The following is a 26,169-nucleotide window of genomic DNA, read 5'->3' as shown; positions in this document are numbered from 1 at the left end:
TTTAGATGTTTTATAAACAGCATAGTTGGGGTGCCTGGGTGGCTCAGTCGTTTTTTAAGCATTCTACTTTGGCTCAGGTCATGATCTCACGGTCCATGAGTTCGAGCCCTGCATCAGGTTCTGTGCTGACAGCTCAGAGCCTGGAGCCTGCTTTGGATTCTGTGTCTCCCTCTGTCTCTGTCTCTGCCCCTCCCCCGCTCACACTCTGTCTCTCTCTCTTAAAAATAAATAAACATTAAAAAATAAATAAACAGGGGTTGTGGGAGGGGGGATGGGCTAAATGGGTAAGGGTTAGCATTAAGGAATCTACTCCTGAAGTCATTGTTTCACTATATGCTAACTAATTTGGATGTCAATTTTAAAAAATAAAAAATGCAATTAAAAGTATATATATATATTGAAAGGAAAAATAAACAAACAAACAAACAGTTAACTTTTGGTTTAGTTTTGGTTTTACCCAGTAAAGGAGTTGTAACCTATTCACATTTTTAATAGAAACTGACAAGATTTTCTTTTCTTAATCGTATGTTTTAAATGCTTTCTGTTTTTAAATTTTTTTTTTTTTTAAGAGGGAGAGAGAGCAAGAGTGAGTGTGTGAGTGGGGAAGGGGCAAAGATAGATGGGGACAGAGTATCCAAAGGGGGCTCTGTGCTAACAGCAGAGTCGATGTGGGGCCTGGGGCCTGAACTCAGGAACTGCAAGATCATGACCTGAGCTAAAGTCGGATGCTTAACCGACTGAGCCACCCAGGTGCCCCAGTGCTTTCTATTTTAATGCTTATATGCTATTTCCTTTTTCTTTTTCTTTCTTTCTTTTTTTTTTTTTTTTAGTTGCTATGTTGGTCAAGTTTTATTTATCCTCTTTTTACTAATGATTCAAGAGTTATATATTCATTTTAACTCTAATAATGATTACTGTTAAAAGTTTAAACTGATCTCGGGGTGCCTGGGTGGCTCAGTCGATTGAGCGTCCGACTTCAGCTCGGGTCACGATCTCATGGTTCTTGAGTTCGAGCCCCGAGTCAGGCTCTGGGCTGATGGCTCGGAGCCTGGAGCCTCCTTCTGATTCTGTGTCTCCCTCTCTCTCTGCCCCTCCCCCATTCATGCTCTGTCTCAAAAATAAATAAACATTAAAAAAAAAATAAAAAAAAAAAAGTTTAAACTGATCTCTTCATCAATACCAAGAATAAAATGGATTTACTTTCTGGGGCACCTGGGTGGCTCAGTCCGTTGAGTCTCCGATTCTTAATTTCAGCTCAGGTCATGATCTCACGGTGTGAGATCGAGCCCACAGCAGGCTCTGCGCTGAGCATGTAGCTTGCTTGAGGGGGGTGGTATTCTCTGTCCCTCTCCTGTCCCTCCCCCACTTACTCATGTATGCACACGTACTCATGCGCACTCTCCCTCTCTCTCTGTCTCTAAAAACATCAAAAAAAAATTTTAATACATTTTGCTGGTAAATAGCTTAGTTTTTTTTTTTTTTATTTTTTAAAGTTTATTTATTTTTGAGAGAGAGAGAGAGTGTGAGCTAGGGAGGGACAGAGAGAGGGAGACACAGAATTTGAAGCAGGCTCCAGGCTCTGAGCTGTCAGCACAGAGCCCGACATGGGGCTTGAACCCACAAACCACAAGATTATGACCTGAGCCTAAGTTGTCCACTCAACCAACTGAGCCACCCAGGCACCACATGGCTTGCTTTTTTTTTTTATATATATATGTTATTTATTTTTGAGAGAGCAGGAACGCGAGCAGGGGAGGGACAGAGAGGGAGACCCGGAATCCAAAGCAGGCTCCAGGCTCTGAGCTGTCAGCACAGAGCCCAACGTGGGGCTCGAACCCACCACGCAAACTGTGAGATCATGACCTGAGCCAAAGTCAGATGCTTAACCAACTGAGCCACCCAGGTACCCCTCTCTATAAAATTTTTTTTCATATTGAATATTTTTTTATTATTATTTTTCTAAATTTATATCCAAGTTAGCATATAATGCAACAGTGATTTCAGGAGTAGATTCCTTAATGCCTCTTCCCCATTTAGGCCATCCCCCCTCCCACACCCCTTCCTGTAACCCACTGTTTGTTCTCCATATTTAAGAGACTCATGTTTTGTCCCCCTCCCTGTTTTTATATTATTTTTGCTTCCCTTCCCTTATGTTCATTTGTTTTGTATCTTAAAGTCCTCATATGAGTGAAGTCATATGATTTTTGTCTTTCTCTGACTGACTAATTTCACTGAGCATAATACCCTCCAGTTCCATCCACGTAGTTGCAAATGGCAAGATTTCATTCTTTTTGATTGCTGAGTAATACTCCATTGTATATATATACCACATCTTCTTTATCCATTCATCCATCGATGGACATTTGGGCTCTTTCCATATTTTGGCTGTTGTTGACATTGCTTCTATAAATATTGGGGTGCATGTGTCCCTTCAAAACAGCACACCTGTATCCCTTGGATAAATACCTAGTAGTGCACTTGCTGAGTCATGGGATAGTTCTATTTTTAATTTTTTGAGAACCTCCATCCTGTTTTCCAGAGTGGCTGCACCAGTTTGCATTCCCACCAACAATGCAAAAGAGATCCTCTTTCTCCACATCCTCACCAACATCTGTTGTTGCCTGAGTTGTTAATATTAGCCATTCTGACTGGTGTGAGGTGGTATCTCATTATGGTTTTGATTTGTATTTTCCTGATGATGACTGATGTTGAGCATTTTTTCATGTGTCGGTTGGCCATCTGGATGTCTTCTTTGGAGAAGTGTCTATTCATGTCTTTTGCCCATTTCTTCACTGGATTATTTGTTTTGGGGGTGTTGAGTTTGATAAGTTCTTTACAGATTTTAGATACTAACCCTTTATCTGATATGTTGTTTGCAAATATCTTCTCCCATTCTGTCGGTTGCCTTTTAGTTTTGCTGATTGTTTCCTTCGCTGTGCAGAAGCTTTTTATTTTGATGAAGTCCCAATAGTTCATTTTTGCTTTTGTTTCCCTTGCCTCCTGAGACGTGTTGAGTAAGGAATTGTTGCAGCCAAGGTCAAAGAGGTTTTTGCCTGCTTTCTCCTCAAGGATTTTGTTGGCTTCCTGTCTTACATTTAGGCCTTTCTTCCATTTTGAGTTTCTTTGTGTGTGGTGTAAGAAAGTGGTCCACGTTCATTCTTCTGCATGTGGCTGTCCAGTTTTCCCAGCACTACTTTATTCCATTGGATATTCTTTCTAACTAACTCCATTAGTTCAATGGAGACTGTCTTTATTCCATTGGATATTCTTTCCTGCTTTGTCAAAGATTAGTTGGCCATACATTTGTGGGTCCATTTCTGGGTTCTCTATTCTGTTCCATTGATCTGAGTGTCTGTTTTTGTGCCAGTGCCATACTGTCTTGATGATTATAGCTTCGTAATACAGCTTGAAGTCTGGTGTAAAAATTTTCTAAAACTAAAATAATTTAAAAACTTGAAATGGATTTAGTTATTTCCTCCTGTGAGTGATGACAATATTAATATTTTTCCTCTTCCATGTCTTCCTACATTTTCAGACAAAAGAGACACACTTCTTAAAAAGTATGTAAAGTTTAAAGTTATTTTCCTGTGCATAAAACTTATTTTTTGTTCCCAGATACTTGAAGATATTATCCCCTGTGTTTCAGAAATGTAAAACTTCCTCTGGGCTACATTTCCATATGATTCTCTCTTAATTAAATTGGGCTGGTATCTGTGACTCTTTTCTATCTAAAGACTGAAAATCTTTGTGACATTGAGAAATTTTCTTCTACTACTTGATTTTCTGCAGTATCTGTTTGTTATTTACTGCTTTCATTTTGGTTTTTTTCCTATCTTTATTGAGGTATAATTGACAAATAAAAATTGTACATATATTTAAGGTGTGCAGTGTGATGTTTTGAACCACTGTGTTTTTAATTTATCATGGTTATCTTTCAGAATGATTTCTGTTTCTAATATTGGTCTGTTTTGTACTTATAAGTGCAAGTACAAATTAGGAATTTTGTTCTAGTTCACTCTGCTTTCTTGCACTTGCTCCATGGCAAAGAAGAACACCTGCTCTCATTCCCCAGACTAAGCCTCCTCCTTCTGAACTGCCAGAGCTTTTCACTTGTCTAGCTGTGTCCGCTGTTTGCTCGTCCTTGCTGAGGAGGGCCTGGGAGGACTGAGATGGTTTACAATCAGAGACTGTATCTGCCCTGTTCGAAATCTTAAATATCAAAAAGAGGGAGGTTTCGATTTATAATAGCACAGAGATCCCACCAATGATGAGAGAGAAGAAGGTAACTAACAGAGTGAAGCCTGGATAAGGAGTTGCACTTTTGTTCAGAGAAGCTGATTTATGTGTGTGGCTGAGAGAGTGACCCCTTCCCTAACTGATGTACCTCAGTGCAGGCATTGCTGGCATATCTCCTTTTAGATTAGGGTGTAAAAACCCTTGAAGGCGGAGGGGATTTTGCTTGTTCATCTTTGTATACCTCTGAGTTGCTGCTATTTGATCCTTACCACAGACTTATAAGGTAGATGAGGCGTCTAGTATGATCCTCATTTTGTAGAAGAGGAGACAGATGCTCCAAGAAATCCAGTGACTCACTCATCATGTGATCGAATAATCACAGGGCCGAAGTGGGATTAGCACCCAAGTCTTCCCTTTCCGTGCTGCTTTTCCCCACATACCGTCCTGTCTCCCACAACACCAGATGTGTGTCCTGCCTGGGCCCCACCAGGGGCTTAATCTTTCATTATTTGTGTAGCAGAAGAAATTGGTGCTCTCTTCCCTCTCTTTGTCTGGGGCTCTGGCCCACAGGTCTGAGCCTACACATGAGGGTTTCCTAGGACCAGAAGCAGCATGTCACCAGACGGGCTGGACAGGCAGGGGCAGAAGCCTGTCCCTGGAGGGGAAGGGAGCTGAGAAAACAGTCCTGGGCTCCTTCCCCCTGGCCCAGGCAGCACCTGGAAGGGGCCTTCCATCTGGACGGTTCCAGCATGTGCCACTGAACCTCTTCTCCCTGAAGCTCTGCAGCCAAGGCTCCCAGGGTATGTTGGCAGAGTCGCTGCTGTTAAAATCCTCATTTTATTAGGCTCTAATTAAGCTCTCCTGCGAAGTGCTACATAAATTCAGTTTCGAATTTTGCATATGAAATCAAATGAGAGGGAAGCATCACAGACATAAAATGTTTTTAGAAATGACAATGGTATGTTTAATTTAATTGTATAGAATCATCTGGATGGGATACATCTACGTGGCAGAAAGATTGATATGTTCTCTTACCAGTGGCCTCAGAAAGTCCATGATCCACATAGGTTTGTGAAGTGATTTCCAATGCCTTAAATACTTTTCCTTCTTCCTTCAAGCACTGACCCAGGCATTCTTTAAAATCAACCCAAGAACTCACCTCCTATGAACACGTATTCACTTGACGTTTAGGACTACTTACTTATGCAGCTTCTGTTCATTTGTACGTGACATTTGAAAAAGCTTACGATAAAGGGCATGGTACTGGCTTAGTCTGCAGACCTGAGTTCCAGTTCCAAGGTCTACAGACCCCGCTAACCTCTGTGAGCCTCAGTTTCCCTATCCGTAAAATACGGACATGAAACTAAGTGGCCTTCCAAATATACGAACTGCTAAAATGTTTTCCAGTTGTTTGTTTGTCTCTTCCACTGGTCCAACTGGATTGTGAATCCCCCTACAGCAGGCTTATGCCTTCAGCATCTCTGGTATTTCCATCCCCGCCAGGGAGCCTGGCGCTCTGCATTGCCCCCAGCGGATGCCCTGTCGGTGTTGATTGCCAGACTGACAGCACCTGTGGCGGCCAGGAGGTGGCACTTTGGTATTTTCTGCAGTGAAAGAACAAACCACAGAGTGAGAAATCTCTGAGGCTTCTGTTTTACTGACCAAAGTAGACTATCCGGGGATCAAAATAAGCAAGGAGCTGTATTTTTATATTCGCATGTAACAAAATTGGCTTTTGCTGGTGGTTGTGTACAGTCTACGGGTCTTCGCACATGTATAGATTCGTGTAGCCACCACACCAGGCAGGATACGCAGTCGTCCATCATCCCCAGACAACTCCCTTAGGTCAGACTACCCCTGACCCTAAACTCTGACAGCCACCAATCTGTTGTCCATCCCTATAGTTCTGTCTTCTAGAGAGTATCACATAGACAGAATCCTACAGTATGTAACCTATTGAGGCTGACTGCTTGCACTCAACATAATGCCTTTGAAATGTATCCGTGTTGTTGCATATCAATAATTTGTTTCATTAGTTTATTCCTCTTATTGCTGAATAGCATTACATTGTAGAGATGTTCATAGTTGATTTATCCATGGATATTCTATTCGTTTCCAGTTTGGGGCCATTGTGAATAGAGTTGCTATAAACATTCCCGTCTAAGTTTTTGAGTGAACATACGTTTTCATTTCTCTGGGATATATGCCTAGGAGTGAAATTGCTGGATCACATGGTAATTCTAATGTTTTATTTATTTTTGAGAGAGAGAGAGACAGAGCATGAGCGGGGGAGGGGCAGCAAGAGAGGGAGACACAGAATCTGAGGCAGGCTCCAGGCTCCGTGCCGTCAGCACAGAGCCTAACGCAGGGCTCAAACTCACGAACCATGAGATCGTGACCTGAGCCGAAGTCAGATGCCCACCTGACTGAGCCACCCAAGCGCCCCACATGGTAATTCTACATTTAACTCTTTTAGTAACGGCCAAACTGTTTACCCAGTGATTGTATCAATTCACATTCCCACCAGCAGTGTATAAGAATTCCAACTCTTCTGCATCTCCACCAGCTTGTCACTTTGTTCTTGTTGTTGCTTTTGTTTTATTTTGGCCATTCTGATAGGTTTGTGGTGGTATCTCATGGTTTTAATTTGCATTTCCCTAATAGCTAGTGATGTTTAGCATCTTTTCATGTACTTATTTGCCACCTGTATGTCTTCTTTGATGAAGTAACTTCAAATATTTTGCCCACTTTTAACTTTTCTCTTAATGTTTATTTGTTTTCAGAGAGAGAGAGAGAGAGAGAGAGAGAAACCATGTGTGCATGAACTGGGGAGGGGCAGAGGGAGAGGGACTGTCCCAAGCAGGCTGCACGCTGACAGCTCAATCTTGGACCTGAGTCGAAATCAAGAGTCAGATGCTTACCCAACTGAGCCACCCACGTGGTCCCCTTTGCTTATTTTTAAATTGAGTTGTTTGCTTTCTTATTGTTGAGTTTTAAGAGTTCTTTATATACTCATCTTCCTACCAGCGTCTTCCTCAAAGAAAAGTTTTCAGTTTGGTTAAATTCAGTTTAACATTTTTTTTTCTTTTATGAGTTGCACTTTTGGTGATATTTCTAAGAAATATTTCCCCAATCCAAGGCCACGGAGATTTTCTCCTGTTTTCTTCTAAAAGTTTTATGGTTTTACATTTTACATTTACATCGATGATCCATTTTGAATTCATTTTACAGAAGGCCTGAGATTTAAAGTGATGTTTATTTCTTTTGACTTGTGAATGTTGAAATGGTCCAAGTTATCCAAATGTCTAAGTTATATCCTTTCTCCATTGAATTGCCTTTGTAGCTTTGTGAAAAATCAATTGGCCGTGTTTGTACCTATTTCTGACTCTTCATTCTGGTCCACTGATCTGTTTTTATCCCTTTGACAATTACCTTATCTTCATTACTTTAGGTTTATAGTAAGCAAATGAACTACTGTGAGTCTTTCAACTTTGTTCTTCTTTCTCAAATTGTTTCGGGTATTCTAGTTCCTTTGCCTTTCCACACACACTTTTTTTTTTTTAAATGTTTATTTATTTATTTCAAAGCAGGGTGGGTAGAGGGAGAGAGCGAATCCCAAGCAGGCTCTGCGCTGTCAGCACAGAGCCTGACACAGGACTCAGTCTCTTGAACCACAAGATCATGACCTGAGCCAAAATCAAGAGTTGGACACTCAACTGACTGAGCCACTCAGGTGCCCCTCCATACACAGTTTAAAATCAGCTTATTGATATCTACAAAATGTTATGCTGGGATTTTGGTTAGGATTGCATTAAATCTATAGATTAACTTGGGGAAAAGTGGCATCTTAACAATATTGTATTTTCCAATCTATGAATTTGTTATTCCTGTTTATTTACTTTCATCAACAATTTGATTTGATTCTGTACTTTTCAGCATGTAGGTCCTACACATGTTTTTTTAGATTTACATATAAGTATTTTTGGTTTTGGAAAAAAAAAATAAGTATTTTTGTTTTTGGAGTTGCTGTGGATGGTTTTGTTTATAAACTTCTGTTTCCAAAATTATATGCTAACTATACTTAAAATTTTTTTTTAATTTTTGGGGCACTTTGGTGGCTCAGTCGATTGAGCTCCAACTCTTTGATATCGGCTCAGATCATGATCTCGTGGTTAGTGAGGTCAAGCTCCATGTCAGGATCTGTGCTGACAGCTCAGAGCCTGCTTGGGATTCTCTCTCCGTCTCTCTCTCTCCCTCCCTCTCTCCCTCTCTCACTCTCTCTCTCTCTCAAAACTAAGTTTACATTTTAAAAAAATTTTTATTTTTAAAAATTGTATTTCCAGGGGCGCCTGGGTGGCTCAGTCGGGTAAGCATCCGACTTCAGCTCAGGTCACGATCTCACGGTCTGTGAGTTCGAGCCTCGCGTCAGGCTCTGGGCTGACAGCTCAGAACCTGGAGCCTGCTTCCCATTCTGTGTCTCCCTCTCTCTCTGCCCCTCCCCCATTCATGCTCTCTCTCTGTCTCAAAAATAAATAAATGTTAAAAAAAATTTTTTTAAAAATTGTATTTCCAGTTGTTCATTACTAGTATAGAGAAATATCTTTGCATGTTGGCTTGTGACCAACAAGACTTGGTGACCTTGCTAAACCTACTTACCAGTTCTAGGAGCTATTTTGTAGATTCCTTGGGGGTTTTTTTATGCAGACAATCATGTAATCAAATAATATAAAGACTCTCGTTTCTTCCCTTTCGACCTATATGCCTTTTAAATTTCTTTAAACCTACCTTATTGCGCTGGCTAGGGCTTCTCATATGATGTTGCACGACAGCAGTGACTATGGAAATCCTTACCTTGCTTCTGATCTCTGCAGAAAGATCTCTTTCACCACTAAGTGTGTTGTTAGCCGTGGCATTTATATAGATGTGATTTATCGGGTTGAGTTCTTTTCTAATCCTGGTTTCTTGAGGGGTTTTTATCATGAATGGATGTTGAATATTGTCAGGTGCTTTTGTTGTGGGGTCGTGGAGCACAACGGCCAAGAAAGAATTCTTGAGACATCGTAAGGTACATCTTAGGAAATTTATTTAAGTAGCATGGGGACAGGACCCACGGGCAGAAAAAGCTGCACTTTTGCTCTATGCATCTGGTGTCTGTATGCCTAGTGCTCAAGGGGGAGGGGATGTGCAGGGAGTAGATCATAAATGCTTCTTCTAATTTCCACTCGTAAAACTACATTCACTAAAAAAATTTTTTTAATTAAAAAAAAAACTACATTCACAAGATTGCTCTGGTGCTTATCGTTCAGTTTGATATTAGCTATCAGTGAGATGTACAGGAAGTCATGAGACCCTTTAAGAATGTAGCAACCAGCACATATTTGATCCTTATCAAAACTATGCAGGCTGTATACGGGTCAGCCTTCTGGGCTAAAAGTAAACATTTTTCTGCTTCTATCCCTCATCATTTACCCCCTGACCAATTTTTGGTCCTTAAATCTTTTAAGGTTGTTGAAGGGCGAGGGGCTCATCTTCTGTAACTTCTTCAAGCTGTCAGGGATCATAGAGATATCCCTACCTGTGGACTGAAATTGGTCACTCTCTGTCCCTACAAGTAACTATAATAGAAGGCCATTGCTGTAGAGTACAGAGAAGACATCTGGGTGAATTTGTTTTGAGTAGTAAGGATCTTTTGAGTGAAGGAATTGGCACCTGCTTGCATGTATCTCAACAATAGAAAAGAACAAAGCCAAAGGGACAACACATTAGCATTATTATTATAATGAAAATAAGAAGAGGGGCACCTGGGTGGCTCCTCGGCTAAGCCTCCGATTCTTGATTTCAGCTCAGGTCATGATCTCATGGTTTGTGAGTTTGAGCCCCACATTGGGCTCTGCACTGTCAGTGCATGGGATTCTCTGTCTCTCCCTCTCTCTCTTTCCCTCCCATGTTCGTGCTCTCTTTCTCTTTCTTTCAAAAAAATAAATAAATAAAGTTAAAAAAAAAAAAAAGAAAAGCAATGAGAAGACACTTTAGTGTGGACCATAGTCCACCTCCAGACCACAAATGTAACCAATCATTAAGTGGCAATGTAGGGTCTTTAAGAGCATCAATTTGATTATTCATATCAGTAAGTAGTCCTGTTATATTTTTGTCATAATCCAGAATGGAGTCACAGCATTCTGCCTTAATAATGGCACACACTCCTCCTTGTGTTGCTGTTAAGACATCTATAGCCATTATATTTTGTAGAACTGCTTTATGCACTCAGGTCATTTTGGTGTTTAATAATGTAATGCTATTTTGAGAGTCATTTTAAGATCTTAATTGCATATTTATCAAGGGCCTCTATGTGCCATAAAACATCTTCTAGACCTACTGATGGAAGAAAAATAGATGTCAGATCATCATATCATCATACTAATGGAATGCAGACCTTGTCCATCGTTGTTTTAGCTATGGAAGATTCACTGGACTTGTGATAGTCTTAGTGCTATGGCTATGAGTCTAGGCATAACCTATAGTACATCTTCCAATCCAGCCTGGTGGAAGCCATGGCCAAAAATTTGGCCCATGTAACCATTGTGTTCCATTAGGTGCTAGCCATCTGATGCCTGATCACCTTGTCTAGTCAATAGCAAACCAGTCAGTTGCCTATAAAATAATGGTATGGTCACAGGCTTATGGGGGTAACCATTCCATTTAGCCGGTACTATTGGGCTATGAATCAAGGGTATGGTTTTTCTCTTCTTAGCATAAGGGACGGGACTTTTGGCTTAGTTGTCCTATTGTGGTAGTAAGCCACATATATCCATCCCGTATTTGAGATAATCCTTCCTGGGTATTATCTCAAATAATAGTCAAGGAATTTGTTGTCATCAGACTATCTACAGATTGGCATATTCAGTTAAAATTTTGATAGTTTGAGGATAAGAGAAAGGCCTCTTTTGGCCTGGAGAGTCCCATGTAACATTTACCATAGGTCAGCAAGAAACATTCTTTTTAATGATAAAAGCATCCCTACATGTGCTGGTATTAGGATGTAGTATCATTTCAGCTATGTGTGGATGTAAATAATGCCAATCTGTACCTTGTAATGGAGAGTCTCAGCAAGGGAGACCTTAAGTGCTTGATGTGGACAGTGAGCCACAAGCCCAGCCCGAAGATTGGTTTTGGAGCTCAGCGTAGTGTTGTGCCCCTTGTAGAAAAGAGTTCCATTTAGGTATGGTGTATAGATGGCAAGTACAAGAAAAAAGACCTCCATTTTTTTTTCTTATCTCATTGTTTAAAGAGTATTTTGAGATCTTCCACTGGTTCACAGGAATATGAGGGCACGTCGTTCAATTCGTTGTCATTCTCCCACATCCAGGCTAACCCAGGGCTCAGCCAGCCATTATTTCTATAAGTCCATAGTTAACTCCATGGAGTGGGGTATAATCTGGTTTTAAGGAGCAATTGTGTTATCCCAGACACATAGAATTGATCAGGGTAAAAGCTGAGTTACCCAGTTGTTGGGGTACCCATTCCATTGTCCAGCTATTTAAATAATCATATGTCCATGGGGTCCCTTTTATTATCCCCACAGAGTAACAAACAGGAAGACTGTCTATATATGAGCTATTATGGCAGTATCTCTGAAGTTTACCCCAAGTTGTCTAGCTTAGGCAAACAACAAGCATTTAAAGACAGCTAATTAAAACTAGAACCTAACATCCATAAAGATGCATTATTGAGAAACATAATTTTTCTCAGTTCACCCTTATTTCCAGAGATAGCCAAATCAAGACTGATTCATTTGTAAAACAAGTCCAGTTTTAACAAACTTGGCTTAATTATTTACATAAGCTCAGCAAGAATAGTGATTGATCATATAGATCCTTTAAAATCTTGGGGCACCTGGGTGGCTCAGTCGGTTAAGCGTCTGACTTCAGCTCAGGTCACGATCTCACGGTCCGTGAGTTCGAGCCCCGTGTCGGGCTCTGGGCTGATGGCTCAGAGCCTGGAGCCTGCTTCCGGTTCTGTGTCTCCCTCTCTCTCTGCTCCTCCCCTGTTCATGCTCTGTCTCTCTCTGTCTCAAAAATAAACGTTAAGGGGCGCCTGGGTGGCGCAGTCGGTTAAGCGTCCGACTTCAGCCAGGTCACGATCTCACGGTCCGTGAGTTCGAGCCCCGCGTCGGGCTCTGGGCTGATGGCTCGGAGCCTGGAGCCTGTTTCCGATTCTGTGTCTCCCTCTCTCTCTGCCCCTCCCCCGTTCATGCTCTGTCTCTCTCTGTCCCAAAAATAAATAAACGTTGAAAAAAAAATTTTTTTTTAAAATAAAAATAAAAATAAACGTTAAAAAAAATTTTTTTAATAAAAAAAATAATAAAATCTGTTTTGTGGAAACTTTTTATAAGGAATCTGTAGATTGAACTTTTTTGAGAGGGAGAGCACATACGCAACCATGTGAGTGGGTGAGGGGTGGAGGGAGGGAGGGAGGGAGGGAGGGAGAGAGAGAGAGAGAGGGAGAGAGAGAGAGAGAGAGAGAGAGAGAGAGAATCGTAACCAGGCTCCACATGAGGAGTCCCAACAATTCGAGGCTCCGTCTCACAACTGTGAGATCATGACGTAAGCCAAAATCTAGAGTCAGACGCTTAACCAACGGAACCACCCAGGTGCCCCTCTAGATTGAACTTTTAATAGCTGCTCAAGGGTAGAGCCGAGCCAAATTGTTGTCATCAGACTTGCCTACAATACCTATAGATTTGGGTGCATTCCTCTTCTTGAGGTCCCTGAAATATCCTGAGGTTTCCTGCACCTGCCAGGAAGTGACATTCTTTACTCACCTGGTAAGGCTGCTGGGAACTCTGTAAGCAAGGTATCAGGCCAACATTTTCTATTTTTTTTTTTAATGTTCATTTATTTTTGAGAGAGAGACAGAGAAACAAAGTGCAAGTGGGGGGATGGGCAGAGAGAGAGGGAGACACAGAATGAGAAGCAGGCTCCAGGCTCCGAGCTGTCAGTACAGAGCCCGACACGGGGCTTGAACTCACAAACTGTGAGATCATGACCTGAGCCAAAGTCAGACACTTAACAGACTGAGCCACCCAGGCGCCCCTCAGGCCAACATTTTCAAGGGGCTTTATTGACTCCATAAAGTCAACCTTAATTCCTTAGAGCTGTCTGGTCATATCTGAGTCTATGCATGTCTCTCTGACATAGGACATTCCAGTCAAAGCCTTAGTAATATAATCAGTGTTTCCAATGGTGTCCTTTACAAGGAGAATAGATTCTTTTTAAGTTTTCTTTAAATTCCATTTGGTTAACATATAGTGTAATATTAGTTTCAGGTGTACAATACAGTGATTCAGCAGTTCCATACGTCACCTGGTGTTCCATCACAAGTATGCTCCTTGATCCCCTTCACCCATTTCACCCATCTCTCCACCCACCTCCCCTCTGGTAACCATCAGTTTGTTCTCTGTAGTTAAGAGTCTGTTTCTTGGTTTGCCTCTCTCCCTTTTTTTTTTCCTTTGCTCATTTGTTTTGTTTCTTAGACTCCACATATGAGTGAAATCATGTGGTATTTGTCTTTCTCTGACTGGCTTATTTCATTTAGCATTATGCTGTCTAGCTCCATCCATGTCATTGCAAATGGCAAGATTTCATTCTTTTTATGGCTGAGTAATATTCCATTGTACATATATACTACATCCTCTTTATCCATTCATCAGTAGTTGGACAGTTGGGCTCTTTCCATAATTTGGCTATTGTAGATAATGCTGCTGTAAACATCAGGGTGTATGTATCCCATTGAATTAGTATTTAGTATCCTTTGGGTAAATACCTATTGGTGTGATTGCTGGATGGGAGGTTAGTTCTATTTTTAACTTTTTGAGGAGACTACAAAGAGAACAAATTCTTATTGAACTTATGCAAATAACTAATTGCCAAGAAAGAAAGAATACCCACTGGGAGTTTCTGAATTCTGGAGGATTCCAATAAAGAAAAGATTTAAATGTTTCAATTTGTTCACGAAAGAAAACTTTATCACATTTCTATAAGTCATGGATTTCTTAAGAGAAGGTTTTTTTAAATCTAGAAGAGCAAACATTAGGAAACCAGCAGTGTGTCAAATAAGAGTCACAAAAACCGTAATCATCTTCCTCAGTCTATTTAGTCCCGTTCTCCTAATTCTAGTTGTTCAGATGCAGCTTCTTCCATTAGTTCTGGATATGCTTAACCATTTTAGTTTTATGATTTTAAAGATATCAAAAACCTGTATTTGTCAAAAGTCAGTTTCCTGAATCTCCTTGAAGACAAAACTCATTCTGCAAGAGCATCGGAACAATAACTGTAAACCACAAGAGACTCAAAAATAGAATGGTTAAAGATCTGATAAGAGAGTTCATTATAATGTAGCTGACAAGGAAATTTAGTTATTCCTGTGACACATAGCATTTTAATAATTAAAATTATTTAATTTTGACCTTATACTAGAACATATTAAAACTTCAGGAATTTCATATATTTTCTACAATATATGAAATTATATTTTTTATATATTTTTAAGCATATGCCTAAACAGGATTACAGATCATTCTAAATTTAATATTTACACTTAACTGCACTGGCAGTAAGAGATTCTACAGGAAGCTAGAGTTGTTAGCAAAACTTGAGAAGTTTTAACTTTCTTAAGTAATCAAAGACCTGATAACGACAAAACACAGAAGCTTTGGTTTTCTGGGCAGATAAAGAAAAAGAAAAAAAACTTCATTTGCATTTTCTTATCAAAAGCAGACAACAATCCAAGAAAACTTTGTCTTTTTAACACAGAGAAAAGCAGAATTTCAATTTTATGCCAATGTACTTTTAAAATCCATTCATTTCAACCTCAATCTTGACCATACATAAAATTCTTTTCCAAAAAATTCCCTTCACAAACCTTCTACAACTTTCTTTTGCATTCAGATTTTGTTGTAAACATTTTCTCCCCAAACAACCAATCTCATTTTAGGACAGAATTTCTTTTTCCCTCAACAAAAGGTATTCTTTCTCATAATCCTCCACTCCTACGTACAGAGTTGCTTTCCTTATGTGTATCAGTCTTTTTTAAAAATTTTTTAACATTTATTTATTTTAAGAGACAGAGCATGAGCAGGGGAGAGGCAGAGACAGGGGGAGACACAAAATCCAAAGCAGGCTCCAGGCTCTGAGCTGTCAGCACAGAGACTGATGCAGAGCTTAAACCCACAAACTGTGAGATCATGACCTGAGCCGAAGTCGGATGCTTACCTGACTGAGCCACCCAGGCGCCCGTCCTTCAGTCTTAATTATATTTAGCAGAATTTTAACTCTTAGAAACATTAATCTCCAAAGAAAATTAAGTAGTAATCACTTGTGAATGGTCTGTTACACCAAAATTCTTTAGATCTGAACTTCATGAACATATTTCATAATTTCTAAAAACATGTTTTTCCATAGTACAACCTTTCAACCAAGCATAAAGCAAGTTTACCATAGACCCAACATCCTCAGTTTCTCTGTGGTAAGAAGCCAAAAGCCCAAACCTACATTTAGTAAACATGCTTTAGCATTTATTTGGAAAAGACTTAGATATCCAACAAATTCAATCCAATTTATTGTTTAACTTAGCAAAACTTGCAAGTGTCAGGAGCGCCTGGGTGGCTCAGTTGGTTAAACTTCCAACTCTTGATTTCAGCTCAGGTCATGATCTCACAGTCATGGGATCAAGTCCTGTGTCGGGCTCTGAGCTGACAGTGCAGAGCCTGCTTGGGATTCTCTCTCTCTCTCTCTCTCTCTCTCTCTCTCTCTCTCTCTCTGCCTTTCACCCTGCTTGCATGAGTACGTGAGCTCTCTCTCAAAATAAATAAATATTAAAAAAAAAAAAGTCACAGTTTCATGTTACCAAAAATTTTGAAAGCTATTTAAAAGTTTTACCTACGGGGTGCCTGGATGGCTCAATGGGTTAAGCGTCCAACTTCGGCTCAGGTCATGATCTTGTGGTTTGTGAGTTCAGTTCCCACATCAGGCTCTGTGCTAACGGCTCAGAGCTTGGAGCCTGCTTTGAATTCTGTGTCTCCCTCTTTGTCTGTCCCCCACCCCACTCACTCTGTCCCTCTGTCTCAAAAATACACAAACATTTTTGAAGTTTAAAAATAAATAAATAAATAAATAAATAAATAAATAAATAAATAAATAAATAAAAGTTTTACCCATTAATCTTTTATTTATTCAGCCTACTTGTTCTTAACAATTACTCGTGAAAATTTTGAGACAAAATTAACCGTCATTTTAAGTCATCTTTCTGCTGACAAATTGCAACAGCGATAACACGAGTTTATTTGACCTTTTGTAAACCTTGGTAGAATAAAAGTTTTATATTTAGTGCTGATAACTCTAAAGACATGTTTACCTTTAATTAAACTAACAAACTCAAATTAGCTTAAATGCCAAATATATTGTACCTGGGCACACTAAATGTCAATCAGTTTGTTCCCCACTGTCAGTTTTTACCTGGGGCACTGGTGGGGAAATCTGAAGTGAGCGGTTTAAGTCCAGAGAGAGGTGCTCTCCACTCCTTGATAGCAAGGAGAGGAGGAACAGGAGCCAATGGCACTGAGGGCATGAAGGATGGTACAGGAGCCATTATGCAAGTGGCACCCAACATGGTGGGGAAGGAGGAGCAGGGGGAGGTGCAGGCAGAAGAGGTGAGGTGCTGCCAGCAAGAGGGCAGAGAAAAAGGACTCTCTCAGTCCTAAAGTTCATCAGCACAGACAGATGAACAGGCACACCTTTTGTTTCCATCCACAAAAAGTGAAAATAGGCAGTCCATGTCTGGTGGAGAAGACAGGGAACCTCCCTGAAGCAAAAGGAATTTTGAAAGCTTCTTGGGAGTATTCTTTAAGGTCCCCATCCTGAGGTAGACTTACAGGACAACTGGCTCCAATTATCGTAGCCATTAACCTAGGAAATGAATGAGGGAGAAAACCCCACACAACCAGAGTCAGGCAACATTCATCCAGTACTCTCAAGATATATTCCAGCTCTGACACACAAAGAAGCAAACAAAGAGGAGAAAATAACTCAGGAAAAAAGAAGGAGGCATATACAGGATCTTGGCAGAGAGATGGGAGCAGGGAGTGGTGCACATAGAAAACATGACAAAACACAGGGAGGGTGGTGGGTTAAGTAGGACGGGCCTGGGCAGCCAGCTGATGGTGGATTGAGAAGAAAAGGGTGAGGAGAGGGGTGTCCTCGGGCCGCCTAAAGGAGTATGGACAGATGAGGGTTTTGGTAGAGGGCCATAAAGGCCTGACCATATGGGATTTTGGTCCATTTTCCCTGATGCCTACCAAAAGGTCCAATTGATAAATAGTACTGAGCCTTAAAGACCCATCAATGGGTCATTTTTTTTATCATCCTTCAGAGAACATTGAGGCCAAGCATTATTACAGAAAAAGATGAGGCACTTCTTCTTTAAATCCTATTGTCCAGATTGACTCCATTGTGTTAGGTAACAACAGCCCAAAGGAAAATCCTTTGGGATCAAGGAAGCTGATCCTATAGTTATTTCCTACAAATGAGGAGAGTCCATTAACTAACTAGGAGTCCATTACCAAAATCCTCCTCAGCTTCTAAGTGGCATCCCACCAGGAATATTGCTGAAGGTCCCTGGGATTCAGAGTGGTGGGAGGCATCCCTCAGTTTCAACCACTCTGACACCATTGTACTACGTGAGAAGGGGTGTCAGTGATTGGACTGAAATGCCACAGAAATTGGAGCTGCCTCTTTCCATTTTGGGGGTATCAATATATTTTGCAACCAGTAACAATACCCTTTGTAAGACTCTGGATCTACTATTAATGGATGAGGTAGAGGCCCTGGCCCTTGTTAACAAGGAGCAGCTATTTGGTATCATATTAAGTGACATATATCTAAGCTAGAAGTACTTTCAGTCTGAGAGTAGGACTGAGAACGCCAAACAGCCCATGGGCAAGACAAATGAAAGACGTGAAGAAACGAAAGTACGGAACCCCTATCTAATCCAGGAAACTTTCTTGTGAGCTTTACCTGTGATCCAGTCCCCTGCTGGGTGAGTGCCTCAACTGGATAATAGCTCCCACCAGTCACTTTCAGGAATCACATGTGGTCAGATGTATCTTGGATTTTATGCTCATTTGAGGGATCACACTGGATTATTTAGGAGGAAACCTTCCATGGGAGTCTTGAGATCAGCGGCCATCCTAGGGACATGTATGTCTGTCCTGTGATGAGTATTAAAAGAGTATTAAAATACTTGAATATACAAGTATTAAAAGAGCAGATGAAACAGAGACTGATTTCTGAGCCCAACGCCATTACAGCCAAGGTACTGGTGTCCAGCCGGGCAGCAGAAGTTTGTCTTCCCCTTAGTAGGGCCACGGGCAAGAGGTTCTCTCCTGAGCACTCAGACAAGACACATTCCGAAGGGTTGTACTATTCAGGACATCTCTGGAAAAGAACAAGAAGTAGAGGCTGGGGGAATAAAAGGGTTTTAGCGGGTCGCACTGAGGCTCTTAGATTCCCCCTATAATCCCCTTGCAGGGCCACCAAAAATGTTGGTGGGTCGTGGAGCACAATGGCCAAGAAAGAATTCTTCAGACCTTTTACAGTGCAAATTAGTAAGTAGCACGGGGAAAGCTCTCTGCTCTGTGGGCAGAAAGAGCTGCACTTTTGCTCTATGCAGCTGGTGGTTATATGCTTTGTGCTCAAGGGGGAAGGGACGTGCAGGGACTAGTAGATCAAGGGGAGCCCCTCTGGCCCAGTCTGTGGAATATGTGACTCTGATCTCAAGGTCGTAAACACAAGCCCCACGTGGGGTGTAAAGATTACTTAAAAATAAAATCTTTAAAAATATTTAAAACTAGGGACGCCTGGATGGCTCATTGGGTTAAGCATCTGACTCTTGATTTCAGCCCAGGTTGTGACCTCACAGTTTGTGAGTTGACACCCCAAGTTGAGCCCCTGCTTGGGATTCTCTCTCTCCATCTCTCTTTATTTGCCTCTTCACCACTTGCGTGCAGGCACCCACTTTCTCTCTCTCTCTCTCTCTCTCTCTCTCTCTCTCTCTCTCTCTCTCAAAATAAATAAATAAACTTAAAAAAAATAAAATAAAAATAAATGCTCAAATTTCTGCCTGTGAAACTGCTTTCTCAAGATTTCTCTAGTGCTTGTCATTCAGTTTGATGTGAACTGTCGGTGAGATTTAAAGGCAGTCATGAGACCCTTTAAGAAAGCAGCAACCAGCACATATTTAATCCTTATTGAAACTATGCAGGCTTTATTTAGGTCAGCCTTCTGGGCTAAAGGTGAATATTTTTCTGCTTCTATCCCTCATCACTTTCTTTGCATCAAATAATATCACGTGGCTTATTTATTCTGTTGCAGCAATGGATTACACTGGTTAATTAATGAATTCTGAACTAGCTTTGCATTTCTTAGATAAACTCTACTTGGTCATAGTATATTATTGTTCCTATATGTTGTTGGATTTCTTTGTTAATATTTTGTTGGTCATTCTTACATCCATATTGATGAAGGGTTTTGGATATTGGTTTACAGTTTTCTTGTACTGCCTTTATCCTTTTTTGGTATCAGGATAATGCTGGCCTTATAAGATGAGTTACAAAGTGTTCCCAGTGTTATTTCTTCTTTAAACATTTGGTAGGATTCACCAGTGAAGTCACCTGAGCCTAGAGTTTTCTTTTTTGAAAGGTTTTTAACCACAAATTTCATTTTTTAATAGATAAAGCAGTACTCAGCTTATCTATTGCCTTTTGGGTCAGTTTTGGTAGTTTGTGGCTTCTAAGGAATTACTTGGTTTCATCCATGTTATTAAATTTATGTACACAGAGTTGTTGAAAATATTTTTCTTTGTTATCCTTCTAATGTCTGTATGGTCTATAGTGCTATCCCCGCCTCCATTCTATATTGGTAATTAGGTTATCTCTCTTTTATCCTCAGACTAGAGGCTTAGCAATTTTATTGATCTTTTGAAACAACCAGCTCATTATTTCATTGATTTTTCTCTATTATTTTTCTGTTTTCAGTTTCACTGATTTTTAGTCTTATCTTTATTGTTTCCTTCCATCTTGCTTGTTCCATGAAACTTGGAAAAGACTGAAGCTACCAGGGTCACTGATCAAAAATACATTATTAGGGGTGCCTGGGTAGCTCAGTCAGTTGAGCATCTGACTCTTGACTTCGTCTCAGGTCATGATCTCATGATTCGGGAGATCAAGCTCCACATCAGGCTCTTCACTGATAGTGCAGAGTCTGCTTGGGATTCTCTCTCTCCTTCTCTCTCTCTCTTCCCCTGCCCAGTTCATGCACACACACTCTCTATCTCAAAATAAATAAACTGAAATAAATATATATATATATAAATTTATTTTTAAAATTATGCATATATAATATAATATGTATATTATGCATATAATTATGAAATGTATTTTTAAATTTATTCTTTTGAGAAACCATCCTAATAGTTTTCCATGTTTTATGTCTTTGCAGTTGACTGGTCTGAGTGTCTCCAATGGAAAGGACCAACTTGTAGTGTTCCATACAAAAGACAACAAAGACCTCATTGTCTGCCTTTTCAGCAAACAGCCAACCCATGAGAGTCGAATTGGAGAACTTGTTGGAGTCCTGGTGAATCATTTCAAGAGGTAAAGCTTGATTTTTGTAACTGAGGCAGGTTTTGAACATATGAAATCTTTCATCATAATTCTTACTGAACTTGCTTTGTGCTAATTTCAATGTATTGAGTTATTTTCCTTTAGAAGAACGACATAAATCATCCATTCCACAGAAGGCAAAATTAGCATCTAGGCTTAGTTTCAAGATTAGGAATGATCCTCTGCTATTCCAGCCTCCAGCTGAACGAAAAATGATAGAATTTCCCCAATTATGATTTCTTCATCACCAGTCCAATGACAGAAATCCAAAAGACAGAAAAATTACTTTATATACTTATTGTCACAGCTTCTCATTTATCCCAAATATAATCAGCAATTGAGTCTACTATGAATGTAAATTAGAAGACAGGTTTAGGATGACATATAGGTACATGAAGACTGAAGGAATTTCTTTTTTTTAATTTTTTTTTTTCAACGTTTATTTTTATTTTTGGGACAGAGAGAGACAGAGCATGAACGGGGGAGGGGCAGAGAGAGAGGGAGACACAGAATCGGAAACAGGCTCCAGGCTCTGAGCCATCAGCCCAGAGCCCGACGCGGGGCTCGAACTCACGGAGCGCGAGATCGTGACCTGGCTGAAGTCGGACGCTTTAACCGACTGCGCCACCCAGGCGCCCCAGGAATTTCTAAGAGAAGCAACAACCTATATAAAAACGCAGAGTTTGGGTGGCACATGACATATTCACAGTGAACCTAGATGTCTGGGGTATTTGTGTGTGGGTGTGTGTTGTGAACAGTGATGTGAGAAATATGCACAGAGCATCGACCCTGAGGATGATGTGGACCAGGGAATGATCTGTCTGGTTACTTATTGGAGTTGTTTTAGAGATGGGGTCTTCCTTCCCATAGGACATCATCGAGCATTCGGCGTAGAGCGTTTCTGACTCCAAAGTCAGATGTTCTTTCCAGTGTGGCAAACTGTCTATCTCCGCCTCCCCCCCACCCTGATGCCAGGGGAAGACCGCTTCTCAAAACTCAGGGTCCAGTTCCTTTTCTTCCTTGACAATACTTCCCAAGTTGCCAGAAGTAATCGACTTTCCTTATCAGTATTGTGTTGTTGTTTTTTCTCACTTAGGTATGGCTTTTCTTTCCCTAAACAAAGACATATCTAGAATCAGATGTCCACCTGTCTAATTCGACTGTGTTCATTTTGCTGATCAGTGTGTGCAGTATAAGCAGACCATTTATTTTATGTTATTAAACTTTGTATCCTAGATCAAAATAGGTCCTTAGATATGTAGTTAAATGCTTTTCAGTGGTGTGGATAAAATAATGCATAATGGTCATCTGGTGGGAAAAAAATAAGAATCTAAGGAATTACCAAAAAACAATGATAAACAGAAAAGTTTGAAAAATTCCCTTCCATCTGCCAAAGAGTGCTAAGAGGATACTAAGGAGTTTAGAATGGAAGGGAAAGACATGGAGAAGGCATCTCTACAGTAAAGTCATGGCTCAGTTTAGGAGGCTTCTTTTCCTTCTGATAGTTAGAACAAAGTAAGGACAATTAAAGGGATTTTAATCCGCATGCCTGTACTAATGCATAGTTTTTGCCTGGAAAATATTTCTTCTCAGTCTGGGTCCTTGTTTAGCAAATTCCAACTCTTATTGAATGCTTTTGTAAGTAGGGGGAAATGGGAAACTGGTCCTAGCACGGTCAGTTGCTGTCTCTCCCTAGCATATGCATTCTGAGATAACATTTCTACTTGTATTCCCTCCGATCTTTAATATATGGAAGAATTTTAAACATCTTTAAAAATTATAAATGGGAGGAAGAGAAGAAGGCTGTCAAAATGCTAGATTTTTTTATAGTTTATTCTTGATGTTCTTACTCTATGAATAAAAGGTCAAGCATCAACAAGAGATAAAACCCCTCCTCCCTGCCCCCAGGAAATTCAGGCTTGGAATTTCGACTTAGAGTTAGTCAGCAACTTGATATTGACTTCATAAGGAATGGTTAATTTGATTTCTTTACTAGCTGTCTTCCCTTATTACCAAGTATCATATCATTGGTGTGACTTTGAAAATGGCACTGTGTTGGGGTGCCTGGGTGGCTTAGTCGGTTAAGGATCTAGCCCTTGATTTCGGCTCAGGTCATGATCTCACAGTTCATGGCATTGAGCCTTATGATGGGCTCTGTGCTGATAGCACAGAAAGCTTGGGAAGCTGCTTGGGATTCTCTCCCTCTCTCTGCCCATCCTCGCCCGCTCGCTCTCTCTCTCAAAATAAATCAATGAACATTAAAGAAAATTGTATTGTGTTTTACAAGTACAGTGATGTGGCACATGATCTTATTTGTCCCTGGGTTAATTGCAGAAATCCAAAGTTGAGAGAGATTTAAGTTCAGACAAATATTTTATCTTCCAGGTAATTTCCCTAAAGTACATTCTGAAAGGTTCTCTGGTTAGAACTCAGAAGGAAAGGCTCAGAATAGCTGAATATAGCATTGATAGATTAGATTTGAACAGGAGTCATTATCTTCAAAAAATCGTAAAGAGAAGGGCGCCTGCGTGGCTCATTCAGTTAAGTGTCTGACTCTTGATTTTGGCTCAGGTCATGATCTTACAGTTAGTGAGACTGAACCCCACGTTGGGCTGTGCACTGACAGTATGGAGCCTACTTGGGATTTTCTCTCTCTGCCCCTCCCCCCCTCAAAATAAATGAACAAACTTTTAAAAAAAACTTATAAAGAGAGAGGATTAGGACTTAAAATCCATGAGCAAAATTCCAACCAAGTATCAGAGAGAAGAGAGAGAGCTAAAAAATTTGATAAAAGAGCATCTCATTTGGGGTGCCTGGGTGGCTTATTTGGTTAAGCATCTGACTTTGACTCAGGTCATGATCTCTCACTCTGTGAGTTTAGCCCTGCCTAAGGCTCTGTGCTGACAGCTCAGGGTCTGGGGCCTGCTTCAGATTCTATGTCTCCTTCTCTCTCTGACCCTTCCCCACTTGTACTCTGTCTCTCTCTCTCTCTCTCTCTCAAAAATAAACATTAAAAAAAAATTTTTTTTAAATGAGCATCTCATTTTATTAGGCCAGCACAACACTATACCCAAAACAAGGAAGGATAGCACAAAAAAAGAAAATTATAGTCTAATCTCACTTTCATGTGGAGATTTTTTTTAACCCTAAATAAAATGCTCCTAAATTAGTCCAAGAGTGTCTGTGGCCTAAAGGAACTTCTAAGTCATGCTGACCTCAGTGTCTGGAGGAGGTCAAGAGAAAGGACACACCCAGCTGAGGGAAGAAGTGGCCTCGTGCAGACGATACTGCAGTTTGGAGAGAGGGTGATGTGAGTTCACATCCTGAAAGGAAGCTATAGGACAGCTGTACATGGTGCCCTCACCTCTTCAAGAACTGCATTTCAGGGGTGCCTGGTGGCTCAGTCGGTCAGGTGTCTGACTCTTGGCATCGGCTCAAGTCATGATCTCGCGGTTCATGAGATCCAGCCTTACATGGGGCTCTGCACTAGCAGTGTGGAGCCTGCTTGGGATTCTCTCTCCCACCCATCCCACCCCCACCTCTTGATTCATTCATATTCTCTCTCTCTCTCTCTCTCTCTCTCTCTCTCTCTCTCTCTCTGTCTCTCCCTCAAAATAAATAAGTAAACTTAAAAAAAAAAAAACAACTGCATTTCAGCAAATAGCTGCCCCGCTCAAAGCAAATAATAAACCAGAAAGAAAAGAGCAAGAAAACTGTGCATAGGCAATATGAAACTAAGGAGCAAAGAAAATAAGAAAAGGCAGATGAATAAAAAAGAAAAATATAAGAATAAACTTTACATTAAAAAAAAAAAAAAAAAGGACAGCTCAAGCACAGACCAACCAGGGTAGATGCCATCCAGAAACACCTGATACAGCCATACCATTCAAGTCCTGGCCCTGTTCCACAGATCAGAAATTATGCCAAAGGGAAGGGGAGGGGACCCAAAGTCAGATACCGGTAGATATGCTAATAAAGTTAAACAGGCTTCTTTACTGTGGTTCTTCTCAGAGGCTTTAATATGGCTTTGTTCATTTTAAATATAGCCAATAAGAAAGTTATAAGGACATATCTGTATACATTTATATGTGTGTGTATATATGTATCCATACATACATGATTATGTATATTATAGACAATATCTGGAAAGATATGCAGGAAATGGGTAACAATGTTATCTCTGGAGGGAAAGAGGGGAGATAGGGTACTAGGAGAAAGGTAGGTGGGAGATTTATTTATTTTTCCTTGTAAACCTTTTGCAATTAAATATATGTGTTACTTATCTAAAAAATTTTTTCATTTTTAATAATAAACAAATGACAGCTAGTTTTTAGGCCTATTATATAGGCCTGAATTCCTGGATATTCTCTTTTCCCATTTAGAAAAGTACAAAAGAACAAAAAAGCTTTCTGAGTGAATGATCTATCTTATGGCATTTGAATACTTTGAAATAAACCCAAATAACACCTCTTGGGACACACCTGAAACCAACTGTAACATCGTGTCAACTATACTCAAAAAAAAAAATTTTTTTTTCTAATGTTTATTTTTGAGAGAGAGAGAGACAGAGCGTGAGCAGGGGAAGGGCAGACAGAGAGGGAGACACAGAATCCAAAGCAGACTCCGGGCTCTGAGCTGTCAGCACAGAGCCCGACACAGGGCTCAAACCCATGAACTCTGAGATCATGACCTGAGCCGAAGTTGGACGCTCAACCGACTGGGCCACCCAGGCGCCCCATATTTTTTTAAGTAAAAAAAGATAAAAATAAAAAAACGTTACAAACCTAAAACCTCTGGGCATATCCTCGTTCCGAGTGGTCGTGTTTTGTAGGCACGTAGCCCTTGTCTCTGGTGGTGGTGCCAGCGGCCCACCAGGCCAGTTTGCTTTGCAGAGGTTATGAAAATGGCTGACTCGGTTTTGGGTTTGTGTCTCATCCTCAGCAGTGGCTACCTGCTGGTCGTGAGCTTTTCTGCCCACTAGTAAACAGATGGTCTCACGTTGGCTGCCCTGACTGCAGAGTCACCAGAAACTCAGCGATATTAAGCTGTCAAAGGACCCATCTGCCCTAAGCAGCTGTCCAGGCATTTGCCTGTCTGGATGCTGGAAACCTCAATTATAACCCCAACTCATAAGCATAAAAACTTATTTTTCCTGTTTTGTTTTTGTGGATGAAAGCCTGAAGTCAGTGCCACCTGCTTCTTGTTTTTTGGGGTTTTTT

General features: G+C 40.5%; 1 protein-coding gene across 2 annotated transcripts in view; it reads left to right on the top strand.

The window, feature by feature from the left end:
- Positions 1–26,169, top strand: part of MYO1D (myosin ID) — a 359,179-nt gene that overhangs the window by 250,569 nt on the left and 82,441 nt on the right. For both annotated transcript variants that reach the window (XM_030296022.2, XM_030296023.1), the window contains exon 21: positions 20,787–20,941. In XM_030296022.2, the coding sequence (XP_030151882.1) occupies positions 20,787–20,941 (155 nt within the window). The remainder of the gene's footprint in view (positions 1–20,786; positions 20,942–26,169) is intronic.

Source organism: Lynx canadensis, chromosome E1, assembly GCF_007474595.2.
Source record: "Lynx canadensis isolate LIC74 chromosome E1, mLynCan4.pri.v2, whole genome shotgun sequence".
Taxonomy (NCBI): domain Eukaryota; kingdom Metazoa; phylum Chordata; class Mammalia; order Carnivora; family Felidae; genus Lynx; species Lynx canadensis.
This window is presented reverse-complemented; position numbering and strand designations above follow the sequence as displayed.